This window comes from Cetorhinus maximus, chromosome 2, assembly GCF_964194155.1.
Source record: "Cetorhinus maximus chromosome 2, sCetMax3.hap1.1, whole genome shotgun sequence".
In the NCBI taxonomy this organism is placed as follows: Eukaryota; Metazoa; Chordata; class Chondrichthyes; order Lamniformes; family Cetorhinidae; genus Cetorhinus; species Cetorhinus maximus.
This window is the reverse complement of record NC_135880.1, coordinates 172,072,264-172,099,630: the sequence shown is the minus strand read 5'-3', so window position 1 is coordinate 172,099,630 and position 27,367 is coordinate 172,072,264. Positions and strand designations below refer to the sequence as shown.

Below are 27,367 nucleotides of genomic sequence, written 5' to 3'. Positions count from 1 at the left end.
TCGCTGATAGCAAACACCTTAACAGCAACATCACTGTGGGTGCACCTACACCACATGGACTGCAGTGGTTCAAGAAGCCGGATCACTACCACCTTCTCATGGGCAATTAGGGGATGGGCAATAAATGCTACCCTAGACAGTGATGCCCACATCCCGGGAATGAATTTTTAAAAAAGCTAAGTTTACTTGGTATTCCAATGCTTAGGTTCAGCATTTAGAAATTTTAAGTTACAATTATTTTCCTGTACATGCTCATATGGATTCTGAGCAATCTTGACAGGGTGGATGTGGAAAGGATGTTTCCTCTTGTCGGAGAATCTAGAACTAGGGATCACTCTTTAAAAATAAGAGGTCACCCATTTAGGACAGAGATGAGGAGACATTTTTTTCCCTCACAGGGCGGAGAGTCCTTGGAACTCTCTTCCTCAAAAGGTGGTGGAAGCAGACTCTTTGAACATTATTAAGGCAGAGCTAGATAGATTCTTGATAAACAAGGAGGTGAAAGGCTATCAGGGGTAGGCAGGAATGTGGAGTTGAGGTTGCAGGCAGATCAGCCATGATCTTATTGAATGACAGAACAGGCTTGAGGGGCCGAGAGGCCTACTCCTCTCCTAATTTGTATGTTCGTATATACAGACACTCTGATGAAAAGTCACCATCCTGAAACATAAACTCTGTTTCTCCCTCCAAAGATGCTGGCTGATCTGTTGAGTATTTTCAGTCTTTTCTGTTTACGTGTAATACTTTTCTGATACTTTGATGCCCCCACCAGGACCCCACCATTGATAACCAACAAGTAACACTTTGAACAAGCATCATCAGTAGAAAGGGTTCCCTTCCAAATCACACGGCCTCAGGGCTAATAGACACCGACTGCTACCATGTATTCTTACCTGTTTTTGAGGTGCTGTACGCTACCCAGACATCGGAATTTGCCGTTCACCATTATGGCCATTCGAGTGCAGAGAGCCTCACACTCTTCCATGCTATAAGGAAACAAACACTGAAAGTCACGAGTTTTGCTCATTCCCTGTGAATATGGCTCCAGATTTTTTTAACAGGCAAATCGATTTGAATTGTGAGTGCTGTGATCTAATGCAAGTCCTAGTGTGGATGTTTGCATTCATTTGTGTCAAATCTGTAGCCTAAAGTCTATAGACAGACAGCAAAAACTTGCATTTACATGAAGCCTTTAACATAGGAAACCATCCTAAGGCACTTCACAGGAGTGTTATGAAGCAAAATTTGACACAAACCCAAATAAGGAGATATTTGGGTAGATGACAAAAAGCTTAGTCAAAAAGGTAGATTTTAAGGAGCATCTTAAAGCAGGAAAGAGAGGTAGAGAGGTTTATGGTGGGACTTGGGGCCTTGGCAGCCAAAGGCACAGCCCCCAATAACGGAATGATTAAAATCAGGGATGCTCATAATACATACAGTATATCTATATGTGTGTATATACATGTTTTATTTGTATGATACACACACACACACACACATATGGGTACTTTTTAAATTACTATATATGCTTGTGTAAAAGTCAATTTTTGAGAGCAATTTTTTAAGCAAAAAATTAAAGGGTCGACTTTTATACGGGTAATGTTTTTGAGGGGTCTGAGTTCAACTAAAACCCACCCGCTTCACACCTAACATGGCTCTCAAAAGAATCTACAAGGTAATGGGGTAAGTGGTGCTCACACCAGCTGTTTATTGTCTCTCTCTCTCTCAGTTTATATTAAGGAGCATCCTCCGGGAGCCCCCACACCTGCAGCCTGGGAGAGGAAACAGCAGCATCTGCATTTTCAATGCTGCTCGCGTGGGAGCCAAGAGAAGGGAAGGCAAAGGTAGGACTGCGCTGTTAGAAAATGTCGTGCCGACAGCTCCCAGTCCTCAATCTAGGCCTTGGTGCAGGGGGATTGCACTGAGTCTGCATTCACAAGGGCTCGACTGGCAAGGCCCGGGCCTACCTTCCCTCGCCAGGAAGGCTGTGAGCAATGAATGAGGCCTTCACAAAGTTCACTCTGCAAGTTGAACTCTGCATTCTCTTTCCATGTGCACTGTTCATTACTCTTTTCTCATCTATCAGTTTCTCCCCCACCCCCAAAAATCAAAATCGACTGACATTCTTCCTGCCCTAGTTGACAAGTAGGAACTGGAGGAAATAAGGTAAATGTAATTTTTTTATTGAATAACGAATTGAGGTTTTCGGTGTCATTGTAGAGTTTAAACTTCAGTTCGGGAATTCTTGGGCTTTGGTCCCTAAAAAAGTAGGGACGACTTTTACACAGGTTTTATGAAAATCCATTTTTTTTTTGGCCAAAGATCATGAAATCAACTTTTATACAAGTAGATACAGTATATTTTTAAAATTCCTAGGTTTATTTTCCCTGCTGTACCTAAAATCCTCTCATTTCTCCAGGTATCGATCACCGTATTCAAGAGTTACACAATAGAAAATAAAATGCTGCTTTATAAACAGTCAGAAATGGTCTATAGTGTTAGACGTGTGAATTAACACTACTTTATTGTAATTCAAAGGTAGTGTTTCATTCCGGTGCAGAGTTCAGATGCAGTAAATTGTGTGGAATGTTTACAGTGTGTTTCTGGTATTGTTTTGTCAATATTCTTCCGTAAAATTGATACCACAATAGTGGTAAATAACTAGAGCTTTCCTGTTGCCTTTTGTCGGTCTTGGTAACAAACCTCGAGGGAGTATCTGAACGTGGTTGCTATGCTGTGAAAGTCTTGATCTTCCAGGCCCTAAGTGGAGACACTGGTGTGTGCAAATATTTTCATTAATGCAGCACTGCCTCAGAAGATTCATTTTTTACTGCTCGAAACTCATGTTTTTCTTTGTAACTAGACGGTGTATGCAAGTAACTCATTGTTTCATCTTGTGCAATAAAAGGGGAATTGTTTGCGTAAGGCTTCAAATAGAATCCAGTCAGACAGTGCCTCACTTAGTTATTGAAAAAGCAGTGAAAGTGAAACAAAAATGTTATGGTACAGGTCCACTGCCACCTTCACTGTCTATTCTGCATCCTTTTCAAATGTGCTATTTTCCTGTTATCTCACTCTTCATTGCCCACTGTCTCCTGGATCTTAGCCTTGAGGATAGACAGAGCACTGCCTATCAGGAAAAATCACACTGATGCCAAAATGGCCTCTGTAAATGGTGGGTATTTTGTCTCAGAGCCAGCTGGACACAAGGCAAACATTTCTAACATTGCAACTAGTTCATATCCTAGACAAAATATCTGTGGTTTTTTTCCATTCACCTACCTGTGCGATGTCAAGACAACTGATCTCCCTTCTTTAACGATACTGAGAATTGTGTTCCACAGGAATCTCCGAGCCTTCGGATCCATCCCTGTCGTGGGTTCATCCTGTTGTTTTTTCCAAAGTAAAACAGGGACTCAGTTGAAAAGAGTAATCACAGAATACGTTGTCTTAATTCTAAAGAGACCCAGGATATTCAGCAGAATAGGGATTCACAGTTAATGAAAGACTCATCATATGCCCTTGATGGCAATTTCAGGGAATCAATTATATGTAACATTTGAAAAAAAAAGTAGATATTTTAAAAAATTTATTCACAAGATGTTGATGCCACTGTCAAGGCCAGCATTTATTGCCCATCACTATGCAGCTGAGTGACTAGCTAGACCGTTTCAGAGGGTGGTTTCAAGTTAATCATATTGCTGTGGGTCTGTAGTCTCATTTAGGCCACACTGGGTAAGAATGGCAGTTTTCCTTCTTGAAAGATATGAGCGAACCAGGTGGGTTTGTATTGCAATCTGCTATTTTCATGGTCACCATTTCTGAAATTAGCCTTTTTTAAAAAATTCCAGATTTTAAAAATTAATTGAATCAAAATTCCCCATGTGCTTTGGCGGGATTTGAACTCACATCTCACATTATTGATCATTAGGCCAGGCCCCTGGCTTACTAGCCCAGTAATATAACCACTTATGTATGCTACTGGACCAACTTCTGAGCCATTCCATGAATGTCATCTTTGCGTGAAAACTTCTTCCTTGTTTTCGAAAGAGTCCAAAATGTTTCTTTAATATAAACTGCACAACAGTTACCCATGTGATGTTCCAAACTATTTTACCTCGGAGTGGGCTGAAATTCTAAAAAGTGGTATTTTCAACGTTACACATGAAACACCCTATTTTGCTGATGAAGCCTTTAACCTGTTTATTTTAAGCAGGTTAATAACTCCAGTAAAATAGAGAACAGGGGAATTCTACCCGCACATATGTACCAATTCGTTATAAAAGACTTTACAAAGAGGAACTGCAGCCATTTTACGTAATTGCAAACTGGAGATAACTGGTATTGGCAACCCTTTAACCACCAATCAGTATTCCTGAATTAATGATCATGCTTTCAAGTGATAGAAATATATAGAGGATAACACATTACATAGGTTTACACACTTGGGACTTAATTCTATGGATGGAACTGAAGCACTGTATAATCAGGTATGCCGTTTGCAAATTCATCTAGGTTTATAAGTGCTTCACACCTGGAAGAGCACAACTAGCGTGACTGAGATTTCATAGGGTGGAACATGCGATGGTGTACTGGTGTGTAACTGCTTTATTTCAAACTCCTTGGGGGCAATTTTGGGCAGTGGGCTAGAACGGGTGATATCGGATCAGCCACCCACGATACATCTCTCCTGATTTTCACTGCTGATGACTTCATTGGCTGAATTGACAATGTCTGTTTCACATTACTGCCCACAGTTACCCCCTCTTATTTTAATAGAGTTAACACTTGTATAAAAATAGCACAGAAGGGGATCTAGCATAAGCACATTAGGCTATTTTTATACCAACACGCTGGATTTTGCACCGGTCTCTAAGAAAAGGCCGAGTTGCCTCTCCCATGGGTGTATTCCAAAGGACTAAATACTGGGGGTGAATGTGCATAGAGATTCTCCCAGTGACCTATTGTAAATCCATCAGAACAATCGGAAACGGTGTACATGCTGCTTATGCTGAAGCAATGGCGGACCAGCGGAAGAACGCCTGCGGAAATCCACCCCCTTAAAACCAGCAAATAAGGCAACGGCAAGTTTGTTGCTGCAAGTGAGGTTGACGTGTGATTATGTGACAAGGTCGAGGTTAGAATATAGAGTCATAGAGCTAGGAGGCCATCTGGTCCATCATGCCAGTGCTGGCTCTTTGAGGAAATGACCCAATTAACCCCACACCCCTATGCTTTCCCCATAGTCCTGCATTATTTTTTCTTCCTTTTCAAGCATATGCCAACTTTTTTTTTGAAAGTCACTGTTAAATCTGCTTCCCTTAAACTTTTACCCAGTGTGTTCAAGATCACGGTGTTAAAAATAAGTCATCTTCCTTCCAGTACTTTTGCCAATTTTCCTTAAGTATGTGTTCTCTGGTTACCGGCCCTCCTGTCAGTGGAAACAGTTTCTGACTCTATCAAAACCCTTCATTATGAGTTTACTATTTTCCGTTTGCAGTGCTATAAGCATTATGTGTGTGTTTTTTTTTTGCTGTGCTCGCTGCATCCAAATTTAGTAGAAAAATTCAGGTAGTCACGCAGGGCATAATGAATAGTGTCAAATACTCACCAGAAATAACACAGGAGGCCCTCCAAGCAGAGCCATGGCAGTGGAGAGTTTGCGTCTGTTCCCACCACTGTAGTTGCCAGCCCTTTTGTCTGCGTATCGAATAATTCCCAGCTTTCGGATCCCCCATTCAGCAACCTGATGGAAAGGAAGACTGTCACCATACAAAAATAATTTGCGCCGAAGGTTTTCCAGTTCTGCCGTGGCGGGTCCCACCGCGGGTCACGTGGCGGGCCAGCCAAAAGTCCATTGACTTTCGGCGGGATTGGGTGATCCTGGCTGCGGGCAGAGCCGGAAAATCTTGCCCTGCTAACAGCCACAGATTAGTAGCCACAGTTTTGCTTCAACTGTTAATTATCTAGCTTTGATCGCAATCTCGAGATCATATTTGACCTCGTGTTGAGCGTCCGACCATCCATCCCACACAAGGATGGCCTGCTTCAGCCTTGCTGCCATTGCCTGACTTTACCCCAACCTCCATCCATGTGCTGCCGAAACCCTCATCCAAACCTTCATCACCCCAGACCTGACTATTCCAAGGGTCTTCTGGCTGACCTCGCACCCTCCAATCTTAGTAAACATTAGTTAATCTACAACTCTGCTACTGTATTTTATACCTCACCAAGTCCCACTGATCTATCAGCCCTGTTCTTGCCGACTACACAAGCTCCCTGCACCTCAAGGCCTCAAATTTAAAATCTTGTCCTCATCCCTTAGGCTCTGTGACATTTCCCAGCCCAACAACCCCATCCTCCCCATCTCTTAACCTCTCGACTCTGACCTCTGGTGAGTCCTTTCCCCACCACTTGGTTGCCTTCAGCCGCCAAGGCCACATACTCTGGAATTACTCTTTCTACTGCATCTCTGTCTCCCTCTCCTCGCTAAAGACAAAGTCTTTGTTCACCCCCTCCCAGTATCATCCTCTCTGGCTTGGTATCTAACGATTTGACTACACTTTTGTGAAGCACCTTGGGATGATTTTAAACGTTAAAAGGCACATATAAATGTTTTCTGTTATTTTATGTACTCTGCCAGGGTGATAAATTCTTTCTTTAACTCTTTTTCTCTTCATTGACATCTCCCATGCCACACACACACCTTCCACCAAGGCTGCAGACAGATCTGCTTCTTACTGCCGCCAATGGCACTCTGAGGCAAATTTGACAACTTGCATGTAATTGGTGCCCTTAATGTCACTAAAACATCCAACAGTGCTTCGCAGGAGTGTTATCAAACTATATTTGACACCAAGCCACATAGAAACACATATTTATATAGTGCCTTCAATGTAATAAAATGTCTGAAGGCGGTTCACAGAAGTATCTTAAAGCAAAATTAAACACTGAGTCACATAAGGTGATATTAAGGTTGATGATCAAAAACTTGTTCAAAGAGGTAGGTTTTAAGGAGCATCTTAAAGGAAAGCGCAGAGTCAGGGAGGTTAGGCAAGCAGATTCCAGAGCTAATGGCAGCTGAGGGCACAGTCACCAATAGTGGGGGTAAAGAAAACTGTGGATGTTCAAGAGGCCACAGTTGGAGCAGAGTTAAGATCTCAGAAGGTTCTAGATAAGATAACCATGTAGGGATTTGAAAACTGGGATTAGGCCATGTCAGACCAATAGAAAATCACAGGACCTCTGAACAGTCCACCTGGCACTCCTTCAGGTTGAGGCATTGGTCTGGGCACAGTGAGTTGGTTGCAATGAGGCTGAGTGGCTCAACAGCTGGTCTACATCCCCAGGTTAGGTTAGGTTTCAGCTGTCCCCTTCTATTTGTCATCCAGCTAAAAAATGTGGATGTGTGGAGTTAGGGACAACAGGAACAGAATGTGGAACTCACCACCATGAGGAAGAGTTCAGGTGACTAGCATAGATTCAATGAAGAGAAATTTAGGTAAGTGCTGGAAGGAGAAAGGAATAGAAGATATGCTGATGAGGTTAGATGAAGTAGGATAGGAGGCAGCTTATGTGGAGAATAAACACCGACAAGGACATGTCGGCCTGTTCCTGTGCTGTAAACATTTTGTAATATGATTGCCTCAGCTGCCGTCTCTTTATGATGGCTTGAATACCTGACCAATCTCATTGCTAAAGTCTCGACAATGAAGAATGAAAACGTCGTTGATTGTTATCATCTTCAGGACAGGACAGGATGGGGCAGAACAGGAGAGAAAGGGTGAGGAGAGGAGAAGGAAACCATTTCCCCCCCCTGCCATATCAAAAAGGAGAATATGCGTTCCACACATTTCTATAAAAGCTGGCAGCATGAGCTACTGGAAGAATGTCACTCAGACCAATCACAAGTTTTATGGTACCAATCTTACCTTGCAGATCTCTTTTTCAGGAATTCCACGAAGGAGTCCATACAGCTCCAGATGTTCCCGGCCAGTCAGCAGCTCATTGATGGCATCAAATTGAGGACAGTAACCCATGTTCTGATGGACCTCTTGCATGTTGGATAGAATACTGCAGCAGGGAGAGCAAACCAAAGCATTTTGTTTTAGTAAAACCTCTGCAAGCTCCTCTCCTTTTACAAAACATCTGCTGAGCATGTGGTGAGCAGTCTCTGCCCTTCAGCTGCAAATCTAGGATGCACTCTGGACCTTACTGTGTTATTCCAGCTAAATTGGGGAAATTTAAGATAACTCAGGAAAGCTCAGCGGAACCAGGTTCCTAAGACAAGATAAATAGATCTTGATCACTTTGATATAAAAGGGCTATAAATATCCAGGCTGGCTGGCAGGCATCCACTGTGAGGATAACCTTAATCTGCAACCTCAAAGCACATCCATAATATAAGACTCTGGTGATCTATGAGGGAGCCTTAGGGTATAATGATGCTAACTGACACTCATGTTCTCCCCTCAAATGAGTCTAAGTCATGGCTCCACTGCTTGATATTGGTGTAAAAGTCACCTCGGACACATGCAGCATCTGAGGTTTGCTGATGGAAGCAGCTCAATTCCAACCCCTTCATATCTCATCCCTGTGGTACCTTGCTGTACGCATTCTAATTGGATATCCACTGACATGAGCCGCCACTTTGAGGCAAGGTTGCTGTGCCAGGTTCTACACAGAGGCCAGAATTTTACTGCCCCGTCAAGACTGGGACGGGGCCATAAAATGCGGCGAGCCATTCTAAACTCCACTGACTTTGGCGGGACCGTAAAATCCCGCTGTCGTAAAATTCTGTTCAGAGTATCCCTCCAGAGGCCTGCAGCAGGGTTGAACACCCAGGATAAATTTGATCAGGAACAATGAGTAAAAGAAGGTCCGTTTTACATCTGCCGAAATATGTTGTAGAAATGGAAATATAAAACATGTAAGACACTGAGAAAATTATTTTTCATTTTCACTTTTGCTATTGACGTCAGTGTCAAATGACCAACTAAAAAACTGAAATGGCAACTTTCCTCCTGAACAACTGCTGCATCTGCGACCTCTTGCTATATGTTCCTCTTCGCAGTTAGTTCTCGATTAGCTGTCAGGTGCCAATGTCAAAACGGCTTGACAATAAGGCTGCTGATATTTGATAGGATAATTTGTGTGACATGCTCCCCAGTGAAGTGCCATTGCCCAATCTCTTAATTAAAGTCCGCTGCAGTCCCTGGAAAGTTCCACATGTCCTAAGTGGAATATGAGGTCATAATTTTATCCCTGCACAGTTCCACAGTAGCTAATTTTCACCTCGCCTCCCTCAGAAAGTGTCAGTAACTTACTTATGCTACATGTTGTTTCTAACAACAAGAACTCATTTAGAAAGCAACGCCACTATGTGGACAAACCCAGGACCAGTGCTTTTGGAGGCACTGCACATCCCCTTAGGAGGAAATCAGTTCCTGAACTCATTCATGCCCTTCTCTGTAAGAACTTTTAACAGGAGTTTGATGAAGGGATGAGGATATGCGCTCATGTTGGGACTCATTGACTGATTATCTTAATGTACTGGAATAGTTTTTAATACATATTTTAGTCAAAGTTAGACTTTTGTGATAGGGTAATCTTCTTCCTTTTTATTGTTATTATTCATTCATGTGTAATTTTTTTTAATGAATGAGCAATGTACCTGAAATGTATTTCTGTACGGACAATAAATTGAAATTGAAATGTTACAGAGTCCCTCCAACAGCAATGAATGGCCCCTATACATTGCACCAGTGTCAGCCGAGCCATTTTAGTCCTGGCTCCTCCTTCCCAGGCACTGGGGAAGGTGCCAGTTAGTATAAAAAAAGCCGTGAGTGTGATTTATGCTAATACACGTGCAAGCTGTGCACAGCTGCAGCTGCTGAATCCACCCTCAATATAAACAATCGACAAAAAATGGAAACAGGCACATTTATAGAAGAGGCATAAAAATCAGCGATGCTTTACACTAACTGAAAAACAGTCAAACACTAAAATATGCTAGCTGAACGATGTCATGAGGCACAGTGAGAAGCTCTGGGTTTGAGTCCCACTCCAGTACCTGATGGCGGGAAGGTGCGTTCATCACACGGCCAAGCAGGTTAATTGTCAACCTGGGAATCCTTCCAACATGCCTATGGCAGGTGGTAAGAGAAAGAGACACTCCTGGTCAGTCATGCTCTGGTTCCCAGCCCCAGATAAATGGGGAAGGTTAGCGGCAGGAAGAACATCCGCCTGTGAAACCACCCACCAAACCTGAAAAGTGACAGTTGGCATCAAGGTGATCCAACCGGCATTGTGGTGACCACATGGAACATGGGAAAAACTAAAAGAGGGAGAATAAAATGTGTTCGCTAATCAGCTGTGAGGTAGAGACACCACTCAGGCATTTTAATTGCATGCGCAATATGGACTTACTTTGTGGCACATGAGTTTTTTAAGAGAATATTCACATGATGAATCACCCACTGTCTTACCTGTAACCATTGAGGAAAGCTTCTCCTCCTGTCACATAACTATCGCCGGTCAACATCTTGAAGGTTGTTGTTTTCCCAGCGCCGTTCACCCCTAGGAGTCCAAAACACTAGAGCAGGAGAAACACCAACATCAGAAAACTTGCTTGCATTCTGGATTTTGACAGCTATGGAATTATACACACTCTTATCACCTCAACAAAATGAATGAAGATCAGATGAAAAGGGCACTTATTGAATTACTCAATCGTGATTCCTGACTCCTAAAATAACCATTGAGCTTTTAATGGAAATGTCCCAAAATCTGGAGTTGGCTACTTACTCAGATCCCTGCTTCTACCCAAGGAGAAAACAAAAGAAAATACTTTAAACACCCGAACAATCTAGTTATAATCTATGACACTATCCCTCAAACCAAAGGCACTAAAGTGAATGACTTGGCCATGATCACATTGCTGTTTGTGAGGCCTTCCATGTGCAATTTGGCTGCTGTATTTCCTACATATCATCAGTGACCACTCTTCAAAGACACTTTGTTGGCTGTAAAGTGTTTTGGGAAATTTTGAGGCAAGAAAAGGCGCTAGGTAAATGCAAGGCTTTCTTTTTGTCTCCCTGTACCTGACGTCCCAATTGGAGTTCCAAAACAAAAAAGAAACAGAAATACCTGGAAAAACTCAGCAGGCCTGGCAGCATCGGCAGAGAAGAGCACAGTTGATGTTTCGAGTCCTCATGACCCTTTAACAGAACTAAGTAAAAATAGGAAAGGGGTGAAATATAAGCTGGTTTAAGGGGTGGGGGGGGTGGTTTGTTGGGACAAGCAAAAAAAAAACCCCCTTAAAACAGCTTATATTTCACCCCTTTCCTATTTTTACTTAGTTCTGTTGAAGGGTCATGAGGACTTGAAACGTCAACTGTGCTCTTCTCCGCCGATGCTGCCAGACCTGCTGAGTTTTTCCAGGTATTTCTGTTTCTGTTTTGGATTTCCAGCATCCACAGTTTTTTGTTTTTATCCCAATTGGAGTTACCATTTTCTTTCTCTCTGGTGGTGCTCCTGCAGTTGGTACACTCCCAGCCTATGATGGGAATCATTTTCCACGAAACGTCTCTCTGCCAGTGAGAGAACATCCAGCCGGGGAATCTCATAATTATCTCATGTTAAAAACCCTAAGGCTAAAAATATTGCCCCCTCAAAAAGGCCCCTTCCTTTCATTGCATTAGTTTACTTAATCTGTTTTATTTTTCTCTTTTCGTTCTAGTTTATTTCACAAAATTGGCCTATAGATGCTCCTGATACTCTGTGGCAGAGTGAGTCTCAGTTGGAAAGCATCCAACACAGTACTTTTACATTTTATGTTTGAGGAGGACCACTCTGCTGCTAGACTTCCTTGCATACTGGGTTCCAAGGAGTTACGTTTTAATTGGCTTCAGGAATGGGCTCCAGGTTATTAAGATCTGAAATGCACTAGCTAGGATGGTGTGTTCAAATTCCATAGGGACTTTCAAGGCAATAGATCACGTATTAGAAGAGGACCAATTTGCAGGGCTAAGGGGAAAAGCGGAGACGCATGGCTAAATTGGAAAGCTATTTCACAAAGCCAGCACAGGCACAATGGGCCAAATGGCCTCCCTCCAGTGCTGTCATATTTTATGATTCTATAGTTGCATTTCTCAATTCTCCTACCTCTCCCGGAGGGATCCCGATACAAAGTCTGTCCACTGCAGGCTTCTGTTTCATCCTGTAAACCTGTAACAGAAGCTCGCTCATTAATGAGGCACAACAACATCTCTATAAAAGCAAGAGAATCAGTCCAGCATCACCCCACTGATCAAAAGCATTTGTCACCACTCACCTTTGTGAGGCTTTTCAGCTCCAGGATGTCATTCTGACACCCACCACTCAGAACCCTCTGCCTCTCCTTAGCCACATCCTCATCTTCATCAGCTAGCACCGGGAGCTTTACAGACGTGCGTCTAGACAAAGGATATAAAAGACATTAACCCTCCATATTTTGCAGTAATACCATGCTCAATAATAATATACAACAGTCATCTTCTTTTACTGAACTGAAAAACGTTCTCTACATACCATTATTTTTTTTACTAATATTTTGTGCATTGATGTAAGCTTATTTTAAATATAGATCAAATACTTTTAAATATCGTGGTACATATTCTGGTGCTGAATGGTTGCCCATTTCCTGACACAACAGGCTACAGGGTTTACAAGATGGCAACCAACCTTTGTTGTCATCAAGACATGAAGTGGGACTTGAACCTGCAGTTCTGGGCCTTAGGTGTAGGCGCGCTACCCACTGTGCCACAGGACCTGCCTCACAACAGGCTACACCAGAACAGTAATTCATTGGGTGGAAGGCATTACATAATAAGGCGCTAAATGAATTCAATGACTAATGTGCTCGAATGTTATGATCTAAAGTTAATTGATAACAAAAATAACTGTTCCAACTTTAATGTAATGGTTTATTCAGCAGCTGTTAAAGAGGAAATACAGTTATAAGAGCCCTTGCGACTTGAAGAATTACATTTACATTTTACAGCATACACACAGACCAATCAGCCCAACAGGTCTACGTCAGGGTTTATGCTCCACACAAGCTTCCTTTCACCCTTCTTCGTTGAGCCCTATCAGCTTCTGGCACCACTTACCTTGGTTTTATAAAGAATCTGTATTGAATCAGGACAGTAATGAAGAAGAAGACCACTCCCTCCACAGCCATAGCAAACAGGTTCCTTCCCACGAGATCCCAGGAAAGCGGGGAAACAAAACGATTCTCACCTACAAACGGAGAGAGTCCTCGTGAAGTTCACCCCAAAACAACAACAACGTGCATTTATCTAGCATCTCTAACATAGTAAAACATCCCAAGGCGCTTCACAGCAGTGCTGTTAAACTAGATTTGATACCAAGCCACATAGGGAAATATTAGGACGGCTGATCAAAAGCTTGGCCAAAGAGGTAATTTCTTAAAAGGAGCCGAGAAGCTTAGGAAGGCCTAGGCAGCTGAAGGCCAATGGCAGAGTAATGAAAATCACGGATGCGCAAGAGGTCAGAATTGGAGGAACGCAAAGATCTTGGGGGGTTGGAAGGCTGGGAGGGGTTAAAGGCATTGGCTGGGATTTTCCGTATTTTCAGGCCCCATTGTGACGGGACCCACCACAGGAGATTCGGCGGCCCAGCCAAAAGTCCAGCGGGACTGGACAATGGGCGGGGCCAGAAAATCCTGGCCAGAGGGAGGGTTCCCATTTGGATCAGGTACTTTGTGACGCAGTATCTTTCTGTGTGAGACATTTTTTTTTTTAACATGATCCAGGACACTTACTGCAGCATGAAATTATCCTTTGATGGAGTTATTGCTTTTGCTGAATTATGCAAAATGAACATCAAGCACTGCTTAAGCATCAGTGGGTATGGCCTGCTGGTGCTATGATACTTGAAGCAGCCATAGTGCTGTCAGCTGATATTTACCATTTCAACGGTTGTTAATGAATAACATCAAGAAACTTGGAGTAAAACAAAATCAATATGCTCTGAGGAGAAAGAATTAATCCATGCAAAACCCATAGGCTACAAATCAGACATTCACCTGAATTTCTAATATGTGTTTCCAGCGAGTTAAAGTCTGGCTGGGAACATTTAATCTGCAAATGTAACCCCCCGCCCCGGTTTTGGATTTGTTTCAGTGAGCTCTCATAGACCATTTGCTGAAGGGCATCAGCAAGTAACCCTGGGTTTAACAATAGCCAAAGGAAATCATGATGAGTATAGAAAGTGTGGTGTAGTATGGAAGTGAAAAGGAAGATCGGAAGAGCCCCGAAGGGATTATGAAAAAATATCTACTATGCGATATTGCAGTAAATAAAGCATCTGCTGTAAAAGTAAAGGCCAGTCTGTCCGCAGGTTGAATCTAGTCGAGGAGGACGAAGCTTTAATTGGCATATTAAATACACATCTTGAATCAAAATGAGGCTCGGAATGCTAGAAGAGGATATTATGAGAGATAATTGGGCAAAAGAAGTTGATTCTGAAGGAATCAGGAGAAATCAAAGTGGAAAAGTCACCAAGTCTCGATGCAATGGACACACTGGGCCCGACATCTTAAAATTGAGCAGGAAATGAGGAACAAAGGTGCAAGCCTCAGAGGCCTGAAGCTGTGCTTCACGTCTACGCCAACAATATTTCATTGTCAAGGTTGGCGAGCAGCAACCAGAAAGGCCTGAGGCCTTCAGGTTGCCTTTTGGACCAGGGAGTCGGTGGGGGTGGTGGGAGCAAATCATGCTAAGCAAAAGGCCTCCCCCTCACTGGGGCATGTAATATCCTAAATGAGAGCAAAATAAGGAAAGACAGGGCAAACACCTCCCCCATCCCTCCCCTACCACTCTCCCCAACCCCTCCCCCTCCTCACCCCCAACCACCCACAATATAAAATAGGAATCCTCAGCCTGTACAACTAGAGGTATGTATTCCCACTCTATAAACGTGGGAATCTTGGATCTGATGTCAATTGAGAAATCCCAGCACAATACAAAAAAGGGTGGAAACCAGATGTAATAGCACTTTACCCCTTTTTCTCTTCATAACGCCAATGGGATGCCAATCTACCAGCTGCAAGTGTGCTTTTTTACTCTTTGGACTCCTGATGCACCTTGTTAGTATTTTAACAATGCTATTCTGAGTGCAGTCCCTATTGATATATGAATACATGTAGAGATGACACTCCCTATCAGGTTTGGAATCGAGTTTGACAGGGCCTATGTAGGGTACGCCCAGGAATTTAAATCTCCATGGCCTCATACTACCAAGGCCCAAATGATTTGCCATCTGCTTTGGCCTAGGCCCCACTCGCACGCCTCCCACCTGAAGTTAAAAGTAGAGGTTGAATGGATCTTAAACATAAAACTTGCGACCGAGGAATGAGAATGACATTAGTTATCCCAAGAGTACAACATACCCCAGTGCCATAGGTTAGCTTAAATCATCAACACAGATGCCAATCACCCTATGTCACATCACTTCAAATTATGGTTACATTCCGCTCCTTAAATATTCTGGTCTTGAAAACACACGACCAAAATTGAACTTGGGCTACGTTTAGTGCAAAGGTCATGTTTTAAGGTGGTTTTATTTTCCCCTCAAAGTTCAATGCACTCGAAATTCAGGAGTAAAATGACAAGTCCATAACTATTACATACCAAATCTTTCTAAGGCATCCGCCATGGCCTGATTTTTCACCATGTCGATCAATCCACGGCCCAAACAGAAGTGGGGAAAGATCAGGAACACGGACTTCAGGACTTCATTAATACTGTTCAGTTTCTGCAGCAAAACAAGAGAACCCGTCTACAGATTTAAAGGAATGCTGAACAAAAGTTTAAATTAGGCAAGTTGCAAGTAATTATTATTACCGCTTCATTTCACTGTGCCAGAACATAATAACATAGGGATAGAAGGAGGCCAATTAGCTATTTCGCCATTCAATGAGATCGTGGCTGATCTGTGACCTAACGCCATAGGCATGTTGCATCATATTCCTTAATGCCTTTGGATAACAAAAATATGCAGGAAAGATGTTTCCCCTTGGGTGGAGGGACTAGAACCTGGGGACGCAGTCTCAGAATAAGAGCTAGGCTATTTAGGACTGAAATGAGGAGGAATTTCTTCAATCAAAGGGTAGTGAATCTTTGGAACTCTGTACCCCTGAAGGATATGGAGGCTCAGCCATTGAGTATATGTTTAAGACAGAGATTGATAAATTTCTAGATATTAAAGATACCAAGGGATATGGAGGTAGTGTGGGAAAATGGCATTGAGGTAGAAGATCAGCCATGATTTAGTTGAATATCAGCGCAGGCTCGAGGGGCCGAATGGCCTACTCCTATTCCTATAAATCACAAATTTAAAATTAACAATTGATCTAGCATCAATTATCATTTGTGGAAGAGAGTTCCAAATTCCCAACACCCTTTGTTTGACGAATTGTTTCCTAATTTCACTCCTGACGTGTCTGGCTCTAATTTTTTGATGATGCTATCTAAACCTAGACATCCCAGCTCACGGAAATAGTTTATTTCTATCTACCCGACAGTTCTCCTTAATATATTGAAACCTTCGATCAAATCACCCCTTAACCTCCTAAAATCCAGGGAATACAGCCATAGTTTGTTCAATCTCTCCTCATAGCTTAACCCTCAGACTCGAGGCATTGTTCTAATAAACCCTGCTCTCCTTTCAAGGCCAATGTCTGGAAAATCCAGCTGAAGGATTTGACACACACTTATTCTACAGACAGACCAAACCATTGCAGTCACTTGTTACACCGCCATAAACTACAGCAATACCACACGGTGTGAGGGAACATGTCAGTCAAGCACATTCAAAACAATGGTCTTGAATTTGTAGAAAATTGCTGGAATTTAAAGAGCGACATCTGTAATTATCACACTCAATGACAACAGAATCAAACAGGGACCCGCTTGAAACTAATGTATGGTCATGAGTCAGTTTGTTCAGTTAAAGGACACAAGAGTACAAACTTCTGAGTACTGCCTGTATAAACTGCTGCTGCCATAGGTGATAAGTTATATCAACATGCATATAACACATCCCAACAATGTTATGTTATCATACATATAAAATGTTATATTGCCCTTGTATAACTTGCGCAGGTGATAAACTATGCTGTCATACATGGGATATTTGTTAATGCCAAGGAAACTCTTTAGAAATATAATTTACATATCACGAAATGCCACAACTGACAGACACTTATCTCATTAGGTTTATCCAAATCTGAAGTCAATTTTTGCAACCATTAAATTGCCTATTATTGCCAACGGACACAGTGTCTCTGATCATCAGATCAAGCAATCCTCCTCTTAAGAGAAGGCATTCAGTCAGTAGCTTGGCAGAGTCCCATTTTAGGAGTGACTGATAGCCCAACTTCATTAACTTACAGTGTTGCTAAACAGCTCCAATACAAAGGTTGCCACGCTGCCATTAATACCAATGAACAAGTTCACGCTGGTTAATATCACGTAGGCAGTGCTGGGGATCCTGAACACAAATGATGCTGGGTACATCAAAGGGGTGATGGACCACCTGCAAGGAGAAAGGAGCTCTTATTATAAACACATGGTTGGAATTTTAAGACAGCGGGATTTTATGGTCCCGTCGAAGTCAATGGAATTTAGAATAATTCGCCATATTTTAAGGCCCCATCCCCGCCACGACAGGCCGTAAATTTCTGGCTATGGTGACATTGGCTAATATAGAGGACACGTCACCTTGGTTCTCCTTGCTTCTGAGGAGGTAGGTTCAATCCTCCTCCCACCTACTCAAACACAAAACCTAGGCTAGTGCAGTACGGAGTTGTACGGTAGGTGATGCCACCTTTAGGATCTCGCTGTCTCCTTTTTCAGATGGATGCAAAAGATCTCATGGCATTATTGGAAGAAGAGCAGTGAGTCCTTTGGTTTCCAGGCCAACATTTATCCTTCAGCAAACGTCACCATTAGCTGGATATTTATTCTTCAACCAATATCACTATTAGCTGGTTATTTATCTTAACCCTGTCCCTGGGTCTTTGCTGTGGGCAAGATGGCTGCCGCATTTTGCTTACACTACAGCAATCTCTGCACTTTAATTTCCATCAAGCAAAACTGGGAACCATTTACTTCTCTTCAGAAAGTTGGGCACCGCCTTTATTTCTGGCTAAAGGTTGAAGAACAAGCAACTTCTTGAATTTGCAAATTTCCACGGTTTCCTGGTTACATTTCCTGCTCTCTGTTGTCCCTGTTACTGAATTTGAATCACGAGGGGCAGTACGAGGAGATGGCCACATCCTCTCTCCTCTGCACTAAGAGCGGACTGGGTCGCAATGCAACAATGTGCTGGGTAAAGGAACTTGGAGACCTTGTATCTTGGTTCTCGCAGTCTTAACTTCTCAGCTCAGCCATCTTGCCCTCAGGGAGGAGAATCTGCTCCTGAGCCACTCTGTGCCACATTTCCGCAATATTCATCAGCAGGACTAAAAAACAGCATTGGCAGTGACTTGGCAAGCATCTTGACCAGGAAATGGTGAAATGCACTGCCTGAAAGGGTGGTAGAAGCAGATTCAATAATGCCTCGCAAAAGGGGAACTGGATGTGTATACATTTGAAAAGGGAAGATTCAGAGCTACGGGGAAAAAGCACACCAGTGGGGTCAATTTGAAAGCTCCTTCAAAGAGCCAGCACAGGCACAATGGGTCGAAAGGCCTCCTTTTTTGCTTTATAACGCAATGTGCATGCTGAAGGGAAGGAACCGGAAAGATGAAGGAACAAAACTAGGAGGACCGAGTAACTTATACCGAATCAAGCTCAGGCTGATGCGATGGGCCATCTCTCTCTGATGTGGCATAAGGTGATTGGTGTCTGTGTTGATGATTTAAGTTAACCTATGGCCCTGGGGAATGTAGGGGCCCTTCATGAATTAGTTTTGGTAGTCTCAACCCAATTCATACAGCAGGTGGGCCACAGGAAGAGGAGTAGGTCATTGAGGAGACTATTTTAAGTGGCAAATATTAATTTAAAGCTATTGTGCTGCATGAAGCATATTTTTCCACATAATTTTACCAGCGATGGAACAGGCGAATTGAACCATCTGATATAACCAGGCATTAGCACAAATCTAATTTGTGCTGGTAGGCATTATACAGAATGCAGATATATATGCTGCACCACTGTATCCTTCTCCCTCTCCACTAAAGAAGATGAAGTGCTCCCTTCTCATATTGCTATTTGTGGGATCTCGCTGTACGCAAATTGGCGGCCACGTTTCCTTCATCACAGCAGTGACTGCACCCAAGAAATGCTTCACTGGCTGCAACGTATATCCTGAGGTTGTGAAAGGCACTATCTAAATGAAGGCTTTTTTCCTTTCTTAGAATTAGACTTTATGCACGGCTGAGCTGAGTTTACAGCACGTATTGACATTTGGGAGAAAAGGAATATGGGCTGCCGATTCTCAATCGCTGTGTTTATAAGATCGTACAAAACTAAGACTATTCCCTATGCTTGTGTGTGCGTGGGTGGGGTGACAGGAGAACAGGGGAAGGGAGGCACGGGGCTGGGTTTGGGCTGTGATGCCCTGACAAAGCAACAGGCAGTAAAAAAAAAAGTTAAGAGTGTAAACTGAGTTGTGTTCCTCTTGGATTTTTTTTCAGGCACTTTATCAGTCTGTCAGTGGTGCATTGCCCAAAGGTATCTCCTCCGTATTCAGACATAGCACCCAGAGAAGTTTTAGGTCCAGGGGAATCTATTGGACGTGCTGGATCCCGGTGTCAATAGGAGCATAAACTCAAACCCTTTCGCCAAACAGGGATCTTTCACAGGAAGTGAACAACAAAGAGAACTGTGCACTTTGAAGCTCGGCAGCCATTTTTATTCCATCCCTCCCAAACAAAAGGCACTGAAAATGAGCACAAAAACAAACAATGTATTGACTTACCCATAGAGGAAGAGAAGCAAAGCCAGAACGGGCAGATTGGAGGAAGACACGTAGGATTTTTGTTGGAAACAGACAAAAATGAGAATGACCAAGGTGGCAGGAACCACGTAGTTACACTGCAAGGAAACAAGACCAAAATGTGTGATTAACAGTAATATGCTTTATGTCAAATGAAATATTTAGTTTTAGGGATGCTAGAGGAAGAATTGGGCTTTTGCCCCTCAAGTTCTGTGTCTTCAGCTCATTGTGCAGAAGTGCAAAAGGCTAAAGCATCTGCAGCCATCTTCACCAGAAGTGCCGAGTGGATGATCCATCTCGGCCTCCTCCAGAGGCCCCCAGCATCACAGATGCCAGTCTTCAGACAATTCGATTCACTCCACACGATATCAAGAAACAGCTGAAGGCACTGGATACTGCAAAGGCTATGGGCGCTGACAATATCCCGGCAATAGTACTGAAGATTGCTGCCCCCTTAGCCAAACCGTTCCGGCATAGCTACAACACTGGCATCTAACTGGCTATGTGGGAAATTGCCCAGGTGTGCCCTGTCCACAAAAAGCAGGATAAATCCAATCCAGCCAATTGCCACCACATCATCTCTATCGCCAGCAAAGTGATGGAAAGTGTCATCATTGGTGCAATCGAGCAGCACTTATGCAGTAATAACCTGCTAACTAATGTTCAATTTGGGTTCTGCAAGGGCCACTAGGCTCCTGAACTCATTCCAGCCTTAGTCCAAGTATGGACATAAGAGCTGAACTCAAGAGGGGAAGTGAGAGTAACTGCCCTTGACAACAGGCATCATTTGACAGAGTGTGGCATCAAGGAGCCCTAGCAAAATTTAAGTCAATGAGAATCAGGGGAAAACTCTCCACTGATTGGTGTCATAGCTAGCACAAAGGAAGATGGTTGAAGTTTTTGGAGGTCAATTATCTCAGCTCTGGGAGATCACTGCAGGAGTTCCTCAGGGTAGTGTCCTAGGTCCAACTATCTTCAGCGGCTTCATCAATGGCCTTCCTTCCATCATAAAGTCAGAAGTGGGGATGTTCCCTGATGATCGCACAATGTTCAGTACCATTCACAACTACTCAGATACTGAAGCAGTCCATGTTCAAATGCAGCAAGACCCGGGCAATATCCAGGCTTGGGCTGACAAGTGGCAAGTAACATTCGTGCCACACAAGTGCCAGGAAATAACTATCTCCAAGAGACTGAATCTAACCATCTTCCATCGACATGCAATGGCATTATTCCTGTCACTGAATTTCCCACTATCAACATCCTGGGGGTTACCATTGACCAGAAATTGAACTGGACCAACCATATAAATACTGCAGCTACAAAAGCAGGTCAGAGGCTGGGAATTCTGAGGGGAGTAATTCACCTCCTGACTCCTCAAAAGCCTGTCCACCATCTACAAGGCACAAGTCGGGAGTGCTTGGATGGGTGTGGCTCCAACAACATTCAAGGCGCTCAACACTATCCAGGACAAAGTAGTCTGATTGACTGGCACCCCATCCACCATCTTAAATATTCACTTACTCCACTATGAATGCATAGTGGCAGCAGTGTGTATCATATACAAGATGCACTGCAGCAACTCAGCAAGGCTCCTTCAACAGCACCTTCCAAACCTGTGATCCCTACCATTGAGAAGGACAAGGGCAGTAGGTGCATGGCAACACCACCACCTGCAAGTTCCCCTCCAAGCCACACACCATCCTGGCTTGGAACTATATCGTTCCTCCATTAACACTGCGTCAAAATCCTGGATCTCCCTCCCTAACACCACTGTGGGTGTACCTGCGACAGATGGACTGTAGTCTTTCAAGAAGGTGGCTCACCATCGCCTTCTCAAGCCATAATATGGGATGGGCAACCAATGCTGGCCTAGCCAACAACAACCACATCCCATGAAATAATTAGAATATGATGTTCTGATTTTTAAAAAATCAATATTACAATGCATCAATTTAGATAAATTCTTAGAAAACCTCAAAGACAAGGAGTCACGATGAAGGCTTTAACAGCAACTCAAGAATGTCTACTGCCAAATAAAAGTAACTGTACAAGAAATCATCTGTCACAAACTTTGGGTTGGTAAAACAGTCAAAATAAACACCTAAGAACCTAACCAACCTACTCTTGGGAAGATGACAGAAAGTAGGTGCAAGGTCAACCATCTCAAATATGTGACCATCTTGATGCACCGCCAAATCTAGTTTGTTATGCTAGATACTGTTGAAGAATGTGGTCAGTGAAACCCAGAGCTTAAATCCGTCTCTGCTTCTTTATAAATTTCCAGAAGAGAGTATGAAAGCCAGAAATGAATCCTATCTTTCCTCAGGTATATTAGTCTAATACCTCAACTGATCCAGACTTAGGAGTCAGAATTCCTCTGTTTGGCCTGTGTAGCAAAACTGTGAATTTACTCAGCTGATCAATACTTCCAGACAAATTATAAACTCCTCCCAACAGAAAGTTAGAATCTTGCTGAAAATATCAAACAGAAGAAATATTCACAAGTGTGATTCTACAAACAATGACCAGGTGAATCCTTACTCTTTAGTTCATGATCTAACATGTCAATTAATAAAATGCCACTGATTGTTCCTGAGGAGTTTGTGTTTTTACAGTACTTGATTCCCAACACTAGAGGACACCAGCATGCTGTACAAACACACTGATACAGCAATCAGCACTGCAGCGATGTATAGCAAACAGTACAGATAGCATCAACTGGGAGGCTTTTTGCACTTGGATTGGTTATAGGGCAGGGGTTTCGATGGTGAAAGGATAAGATGCCTTTGCCAAACATGGGCAACTACATCATAATTCATTCATAAATGTTAAAAGAACTACGAGTGCTGATGAATGAAGGAACAGAGTGTACACCATGTTTTTTGAACAATTTGTTCATTTTCCAGAAAGTCCTTCATGAGCAGATTCTGGGACACAAAGATTGCTAGATATTATTTTGCACTTGAGTAATACCAATCCCCTAGTGAATTAACTATTCATCCTCATAATATAAAAGATTTTTTTTCACCCTCGACAACCCTGTGAAAACAAGGACGATATTTCTCTGGGACACTGTCAGTGAAGTGATGACTATGAAGTAGGCTTCATACTAACTTTTTTGGTCAACAGTAGTACAGTGGGGGAAGATATATCTGCAAGAGGGACTGCGAATTCCTCTTCAAATTAAAGGGGCTGAATTGCTGGAGGGGTTTCCTCCTGTTTGTACACCGTAACTTCTATGGGAAAGCAGCGGAAGCACTATTCCAGGTTTTCTGTGGCTTTTCCATCAAGGAAAAAGAACCGCAACAAAAAATTCACAACCACTAAAACAGCATAGAATCATGAAGTGCAGAAGGGGCCATTCAGCCTATCACGCCAATGCTGGCTCTTTGAAAGAGTTAATCAATTAGTGCCGCTTCCCAGCTTTTCCCTTGTAGCCCTGCAAATTGTCTCTTTTCCAGTGTCCAATTCCCTCTTGAAGCTGCAGCACATTTCTTGGTATTCCACGGTTAGAAGCATTTCGTTATGAAATTCCTTACTTACCATATCCCACACATAGTTAGCGAGCCAGTAGATGCCCGGCTTCACTCCGCTGATGAACTGCATGTGTTTCGCTTTGGTGACCCGCTCCTGAATCAGGAAAACAACGAAACTCGCCGGGACAAAGGACATGGCAAAGATCACGCAGATAGAAACTAAAACATCCACTGAAGTGGTCATCCTGTAATGTACAATCAGAATAGTAAAATCAGACAATCAAATGGTGCTGTTCAAGAAACAAAGGAGGGCTGTCTATCTAGGGGGATGTGCAGCATCCACCGCAAAAGTCGATGGGGAATTTGTCCAATGACATCATTTAACATTCCGTGGAGTGTTAATTGGCTGGGTGCAGAACTCCCGCACCCCACTCGATCCGCGTATCCGACAGCTCTGTAGTTTCAGCAGCACCACTGGTAGCGGTGGCCACTGCTGGGACTACAGTCAGTCCCCAGATTCTAAGTGCCTGGAAAGCCCAGGGCAAACGGTAAGTCGGGGAGCAGGTGCCAGAGAGAGCAGTTGCATTGGAAAAGAAAGAGGGGAGAAGGAAAGAAGGGGGGGGGGGAGAACACCTAGAGGGGTCAGATCTTACGGGAGGTCCCGATTGGGAAAGGGTGCCAGGTTTGAGGCCCCCTGGCTTCCCCTTCCTTGTTCAAGGCCTGAGCAGGCCAACCTGCCAGGTATCCCTCCTGACCCTGACCTCCTTTCATTGGCCTCAAGGTTGCAGCTCGGCAGGAAGCTGAAGGGCCTCAACTGGGGCAAAGGCGGGATGGACACGCTAGGCCTCATCCGTTTACCAATAAAATTTCTGACAGGTCTGTTGTGGAGTGGGGGGGAGGGTTAGGTGGCAGGAAGACCACCTGAAGAATTTTACGGGCCCCCTTGCCTGCAAATCCACCAGCGAGGGCCTGTAAAATCCTGCATTTGGTAATGATATAGCTACAAATACTACCTCAAGTGACTGTAGAAAATTCTAAGCATTACATACGGACATATGGCCCCTGAAGCCCGCTCCGCCATGTAATAAGATCATGGCTGACTTGACTGTAACCTCAACTTCCCACATACTCACATTCCCACATACCCCCCAAGCCCCCCACCGTATAATCTTTTATTGGCCCCTCTGCTCCAATCTTACCCTTAAATCTGTACCCGTTCTCTCTTTGGGAGGCCGAGCATCAGCTTTCTAACACTGAATGTCAACAAACTACACCCACATGATTGAATTTTAAAGCGACAGCTCATCCTGTTAAATTACTAGCGTAACATATCATCACGTTTTTGCATAGATTTGCATCATCTCACTGGTCATGTCAATGTTGACAAGTATTTACTTCAACATCTTTCCCACTTTCAAAAAAAAGTCACAATCGGTCGGCCATTTGCAAATAATAGCACCGTTTTATTTATTCCCTTGGTTTGACTTCTGCCTTTTAAGCAAATTCTATTCTCATAAGATAGGCAGATGCCTGCAGACTAGATGCCCAAGAGCATCTGCACATGCTCCATTCATCATTGGGATCTATATGTGAACGTAGCTGGCATAGGTTTTGCACTATCTTGAATGCTACAGCTCCACAATTAAGATTCAGTTTAGAGATGCCACAGCCAGAAAGTAGTCCAGTGTGAACAGAATTTGGAGAGAGGGAGCTGGGTGGCACAGTGGGTTATCTCATTATCCTTTTCCTTTTGAATCGGGAATTAATCTGGCACAAACTGGTGCCACTAATAACTCCTTTCACTGCCAGGTCTCAGGTCTCCAATGAACTTCGTTCGAGGTGACTTAATCTAGCTCCTTCAGAGGCATGGCCCCAAGGATCAAACCGGTCCTCAACTTAGAGACAGTCCAAAGCCTGGACCTCCCTACCTAACAGCATTATGGACCTACCTACACTACACGGGCTGCAGTGGTTTAAGAAGGTAACTCACTACCACCTTCTCAGAGGCAACCAGGGATAGGCAACAAATGCGGGCCTGACTAGCAGCACCCAAGTCCCATGAATGGATAAAAACAATCTATGTATCGCTGGAAATCCTATGGAGTTTCTAGTGAATGTAAATCCATAGCACTAAATAAAACAGGCAGCTGCTTCAAAAAACTGAAGAAACCCTTGCAACCGTTTTTTGTCCTATGCAGTAAAAACTGCGAAATAAGAATACTGGTCCAAACTGGTCTTGTATACCTTAAAATGGAACACCAGTACAAACTGGGAAATAAGAATACCGGTCTGAACTGTTTTTTTCCCTTCTGGGTTAGGCAAGAGCAATTTAATTTGTCTTAAAACAGTTTGCAGTGAAGGAGACGAGAAGTGGGTACTTACAGAGCCACCTCAGATATTTGCTCTTTGGTCAGGTTGAGGGGATGATTGATGGCGGTGATTCCATACATGCTTGGATCTTCGCCCTCTGCTAGGCGAGTACGCAGAATGGCATTGTTCATGACGTTCAGGAAGGCTCCAATGGCATGCCAACCTTTGTTGTTAAACCAGATCTGAATTGCAAAACCAAACAGGCAGCGTGAAACAGCATCGTTGATGGTACGGGTTCGCTGTAACTGTAGTATAAGTGCAACACTCACCTTACCTAGTCTGCCCCATGCGAGGGCATTATTTTTCACTGAAGCTTAAGACTCTCTTTATTTGTGTGTGACCTGATTTCTATTGCAGTCTTTTGCCCATTATCTTCCCTTTTCTGAAGTCACTGACTTTTGCTGTGTCGCCGTTCCATAGGCACCAACCTGCCCATTTTGTATTTCATTTCAGTGGCCACTCTGCATGCTTGAGGTGAACAGCGCCCAGCCTAGGTGGGTTATTTAACTTTTGAGTGGAAAATCACAGATCAACTCAACCCTACCCTCGCCTGACATCCACTCACGTGTGCACACACATATAGATACAAACACTAGCTGGTATCAGCAATTAGGTAGATGATCCAGGTTAACTCTAGCCTAGGGATGCTCACAAGTTAAACTTCACAGACCAGAAAACTCTATCTGAGACCATTCGATCTCTGAACTCTACACCATCAACACAAGATAATGAAAAATGGAATGGATAGTCCCTTGGAAGGAACTAATAAATTGAAGAAGGCCAAACTCCCAAACAAATAAGGATTGGGGGAAATTAGGCAATGGCATGGAGTTAAAATTGACCCTCATGTGAGATGGAATAGGGTGGGAGGAGACTCATCTGCAGCATAAACACCAACATAGACCTACCAAATTGCTTATGCTGCAAAATTCTACACGATTGTAGGTTTTCAATGGTTCACCAGTAAAAATAAAAATCTTTTGACTGTAGGACTAAATAGAGGATGCAATATTTTTTTATGTACTTATGCGCTTGCTATATGTTGAGATGCAAAAACTATGGAGACAGATTTTAATTGTTAAAGTGAACGATGAGGAAAATTGGGGAGAGGGGGTGGTGGGGGTTGGGGTAGTGTATAACAGGCGATCGTTCCATTGCCCTCCTGTTTCTTGCCTGATGGGAACAGTTAAAATCAGCCCTGTGGTACCTGGCATGGCCGCTATTTCCAGCAGTGCGATTGGAGCGTGAGCTGACTACTACAAGGATGCTTCGTGAATGGAGTTTGTGCCAGTCTCAACCTATTTCACAACGAGCACAAATTGAGTGCCGATATTTCAGCAACATAGAATCAGAGAGCACATAAGCCCATTTGGCTCATCATGTCTGGGCCAGCTCCTTTGAACTATCCAACTAGTCCCCTTCCCTTGCTGTTTTCCCTTAGACCAGCAGGTCTTTCTTTTTAAGGTATACACCCAATACCCTTTTGAAGATTACTATTAAATCTGCTTTCA

At 43.3% G+C, this 27,367-nt stretch overlaps 1 protein-coding gene across 1 annotated transcript in view; it reads right to left on the bottom strand.

Annotated features, from left to right (window-relative positions):
• The window catches only part of LOC144699678 (phospholipid-transporting ATPase ABCA1-like), a 159,556-nt gene that overhangs the window by 3,792 nt on the left and 128,397 nt on the right, over window positions 1-27,367 (bottom strand). The window contains exons 36-48 of the mRNA XM_078570819.1: window positions 25,869-26,038; window positions 23,554-23,731; window positions 19,990-20,105; window positions 17,457-17,601; window positions 15,696-15,819; window positions 13,152-13,281; window positions 12,335-12,455; window positions 12,166-12,228; window positions 10,488-10,594; window positions 7,932-8,073; window positions 5,612-5,746; window positions 3,283-3,386; window positions 894-986 (exon numbers count right to left, since the gene is read on the bottom strand). Of these exons, the coding sequence (XP_078426945.1) occupies window positions 894-986; window positions 3,283-3,386; window positions 5,612-5,746; window positions 7,932-8,073; window positions 10,488-10,594; window positions 12,166-12,228; window positions 12,335-12,455; window positions 13,152-13,281; window positions 15,696-15,819; window positions 17,457-17,601; window positions 19,990-20,105; window positions 23,554-23,731; window positions 25,869-26,038 (1,628 nt within the window). The remainder of the gene's footprint in view (window positions 1-893; window positions 987-3,282; window positions 3,387-5,611; window positions 5,747-7,931; window positions 8,074-10,487; window positions 10,595-12,165; window positions 12,229-12,334; window positions 12,456-13,151; window positions 13,282-15,695; window positions 15,820-17,456; window positions 17,602-19,989; window positions 20,106-23,553; window positions 23,732-25,868; window positions 26,039-27,367) is intronic.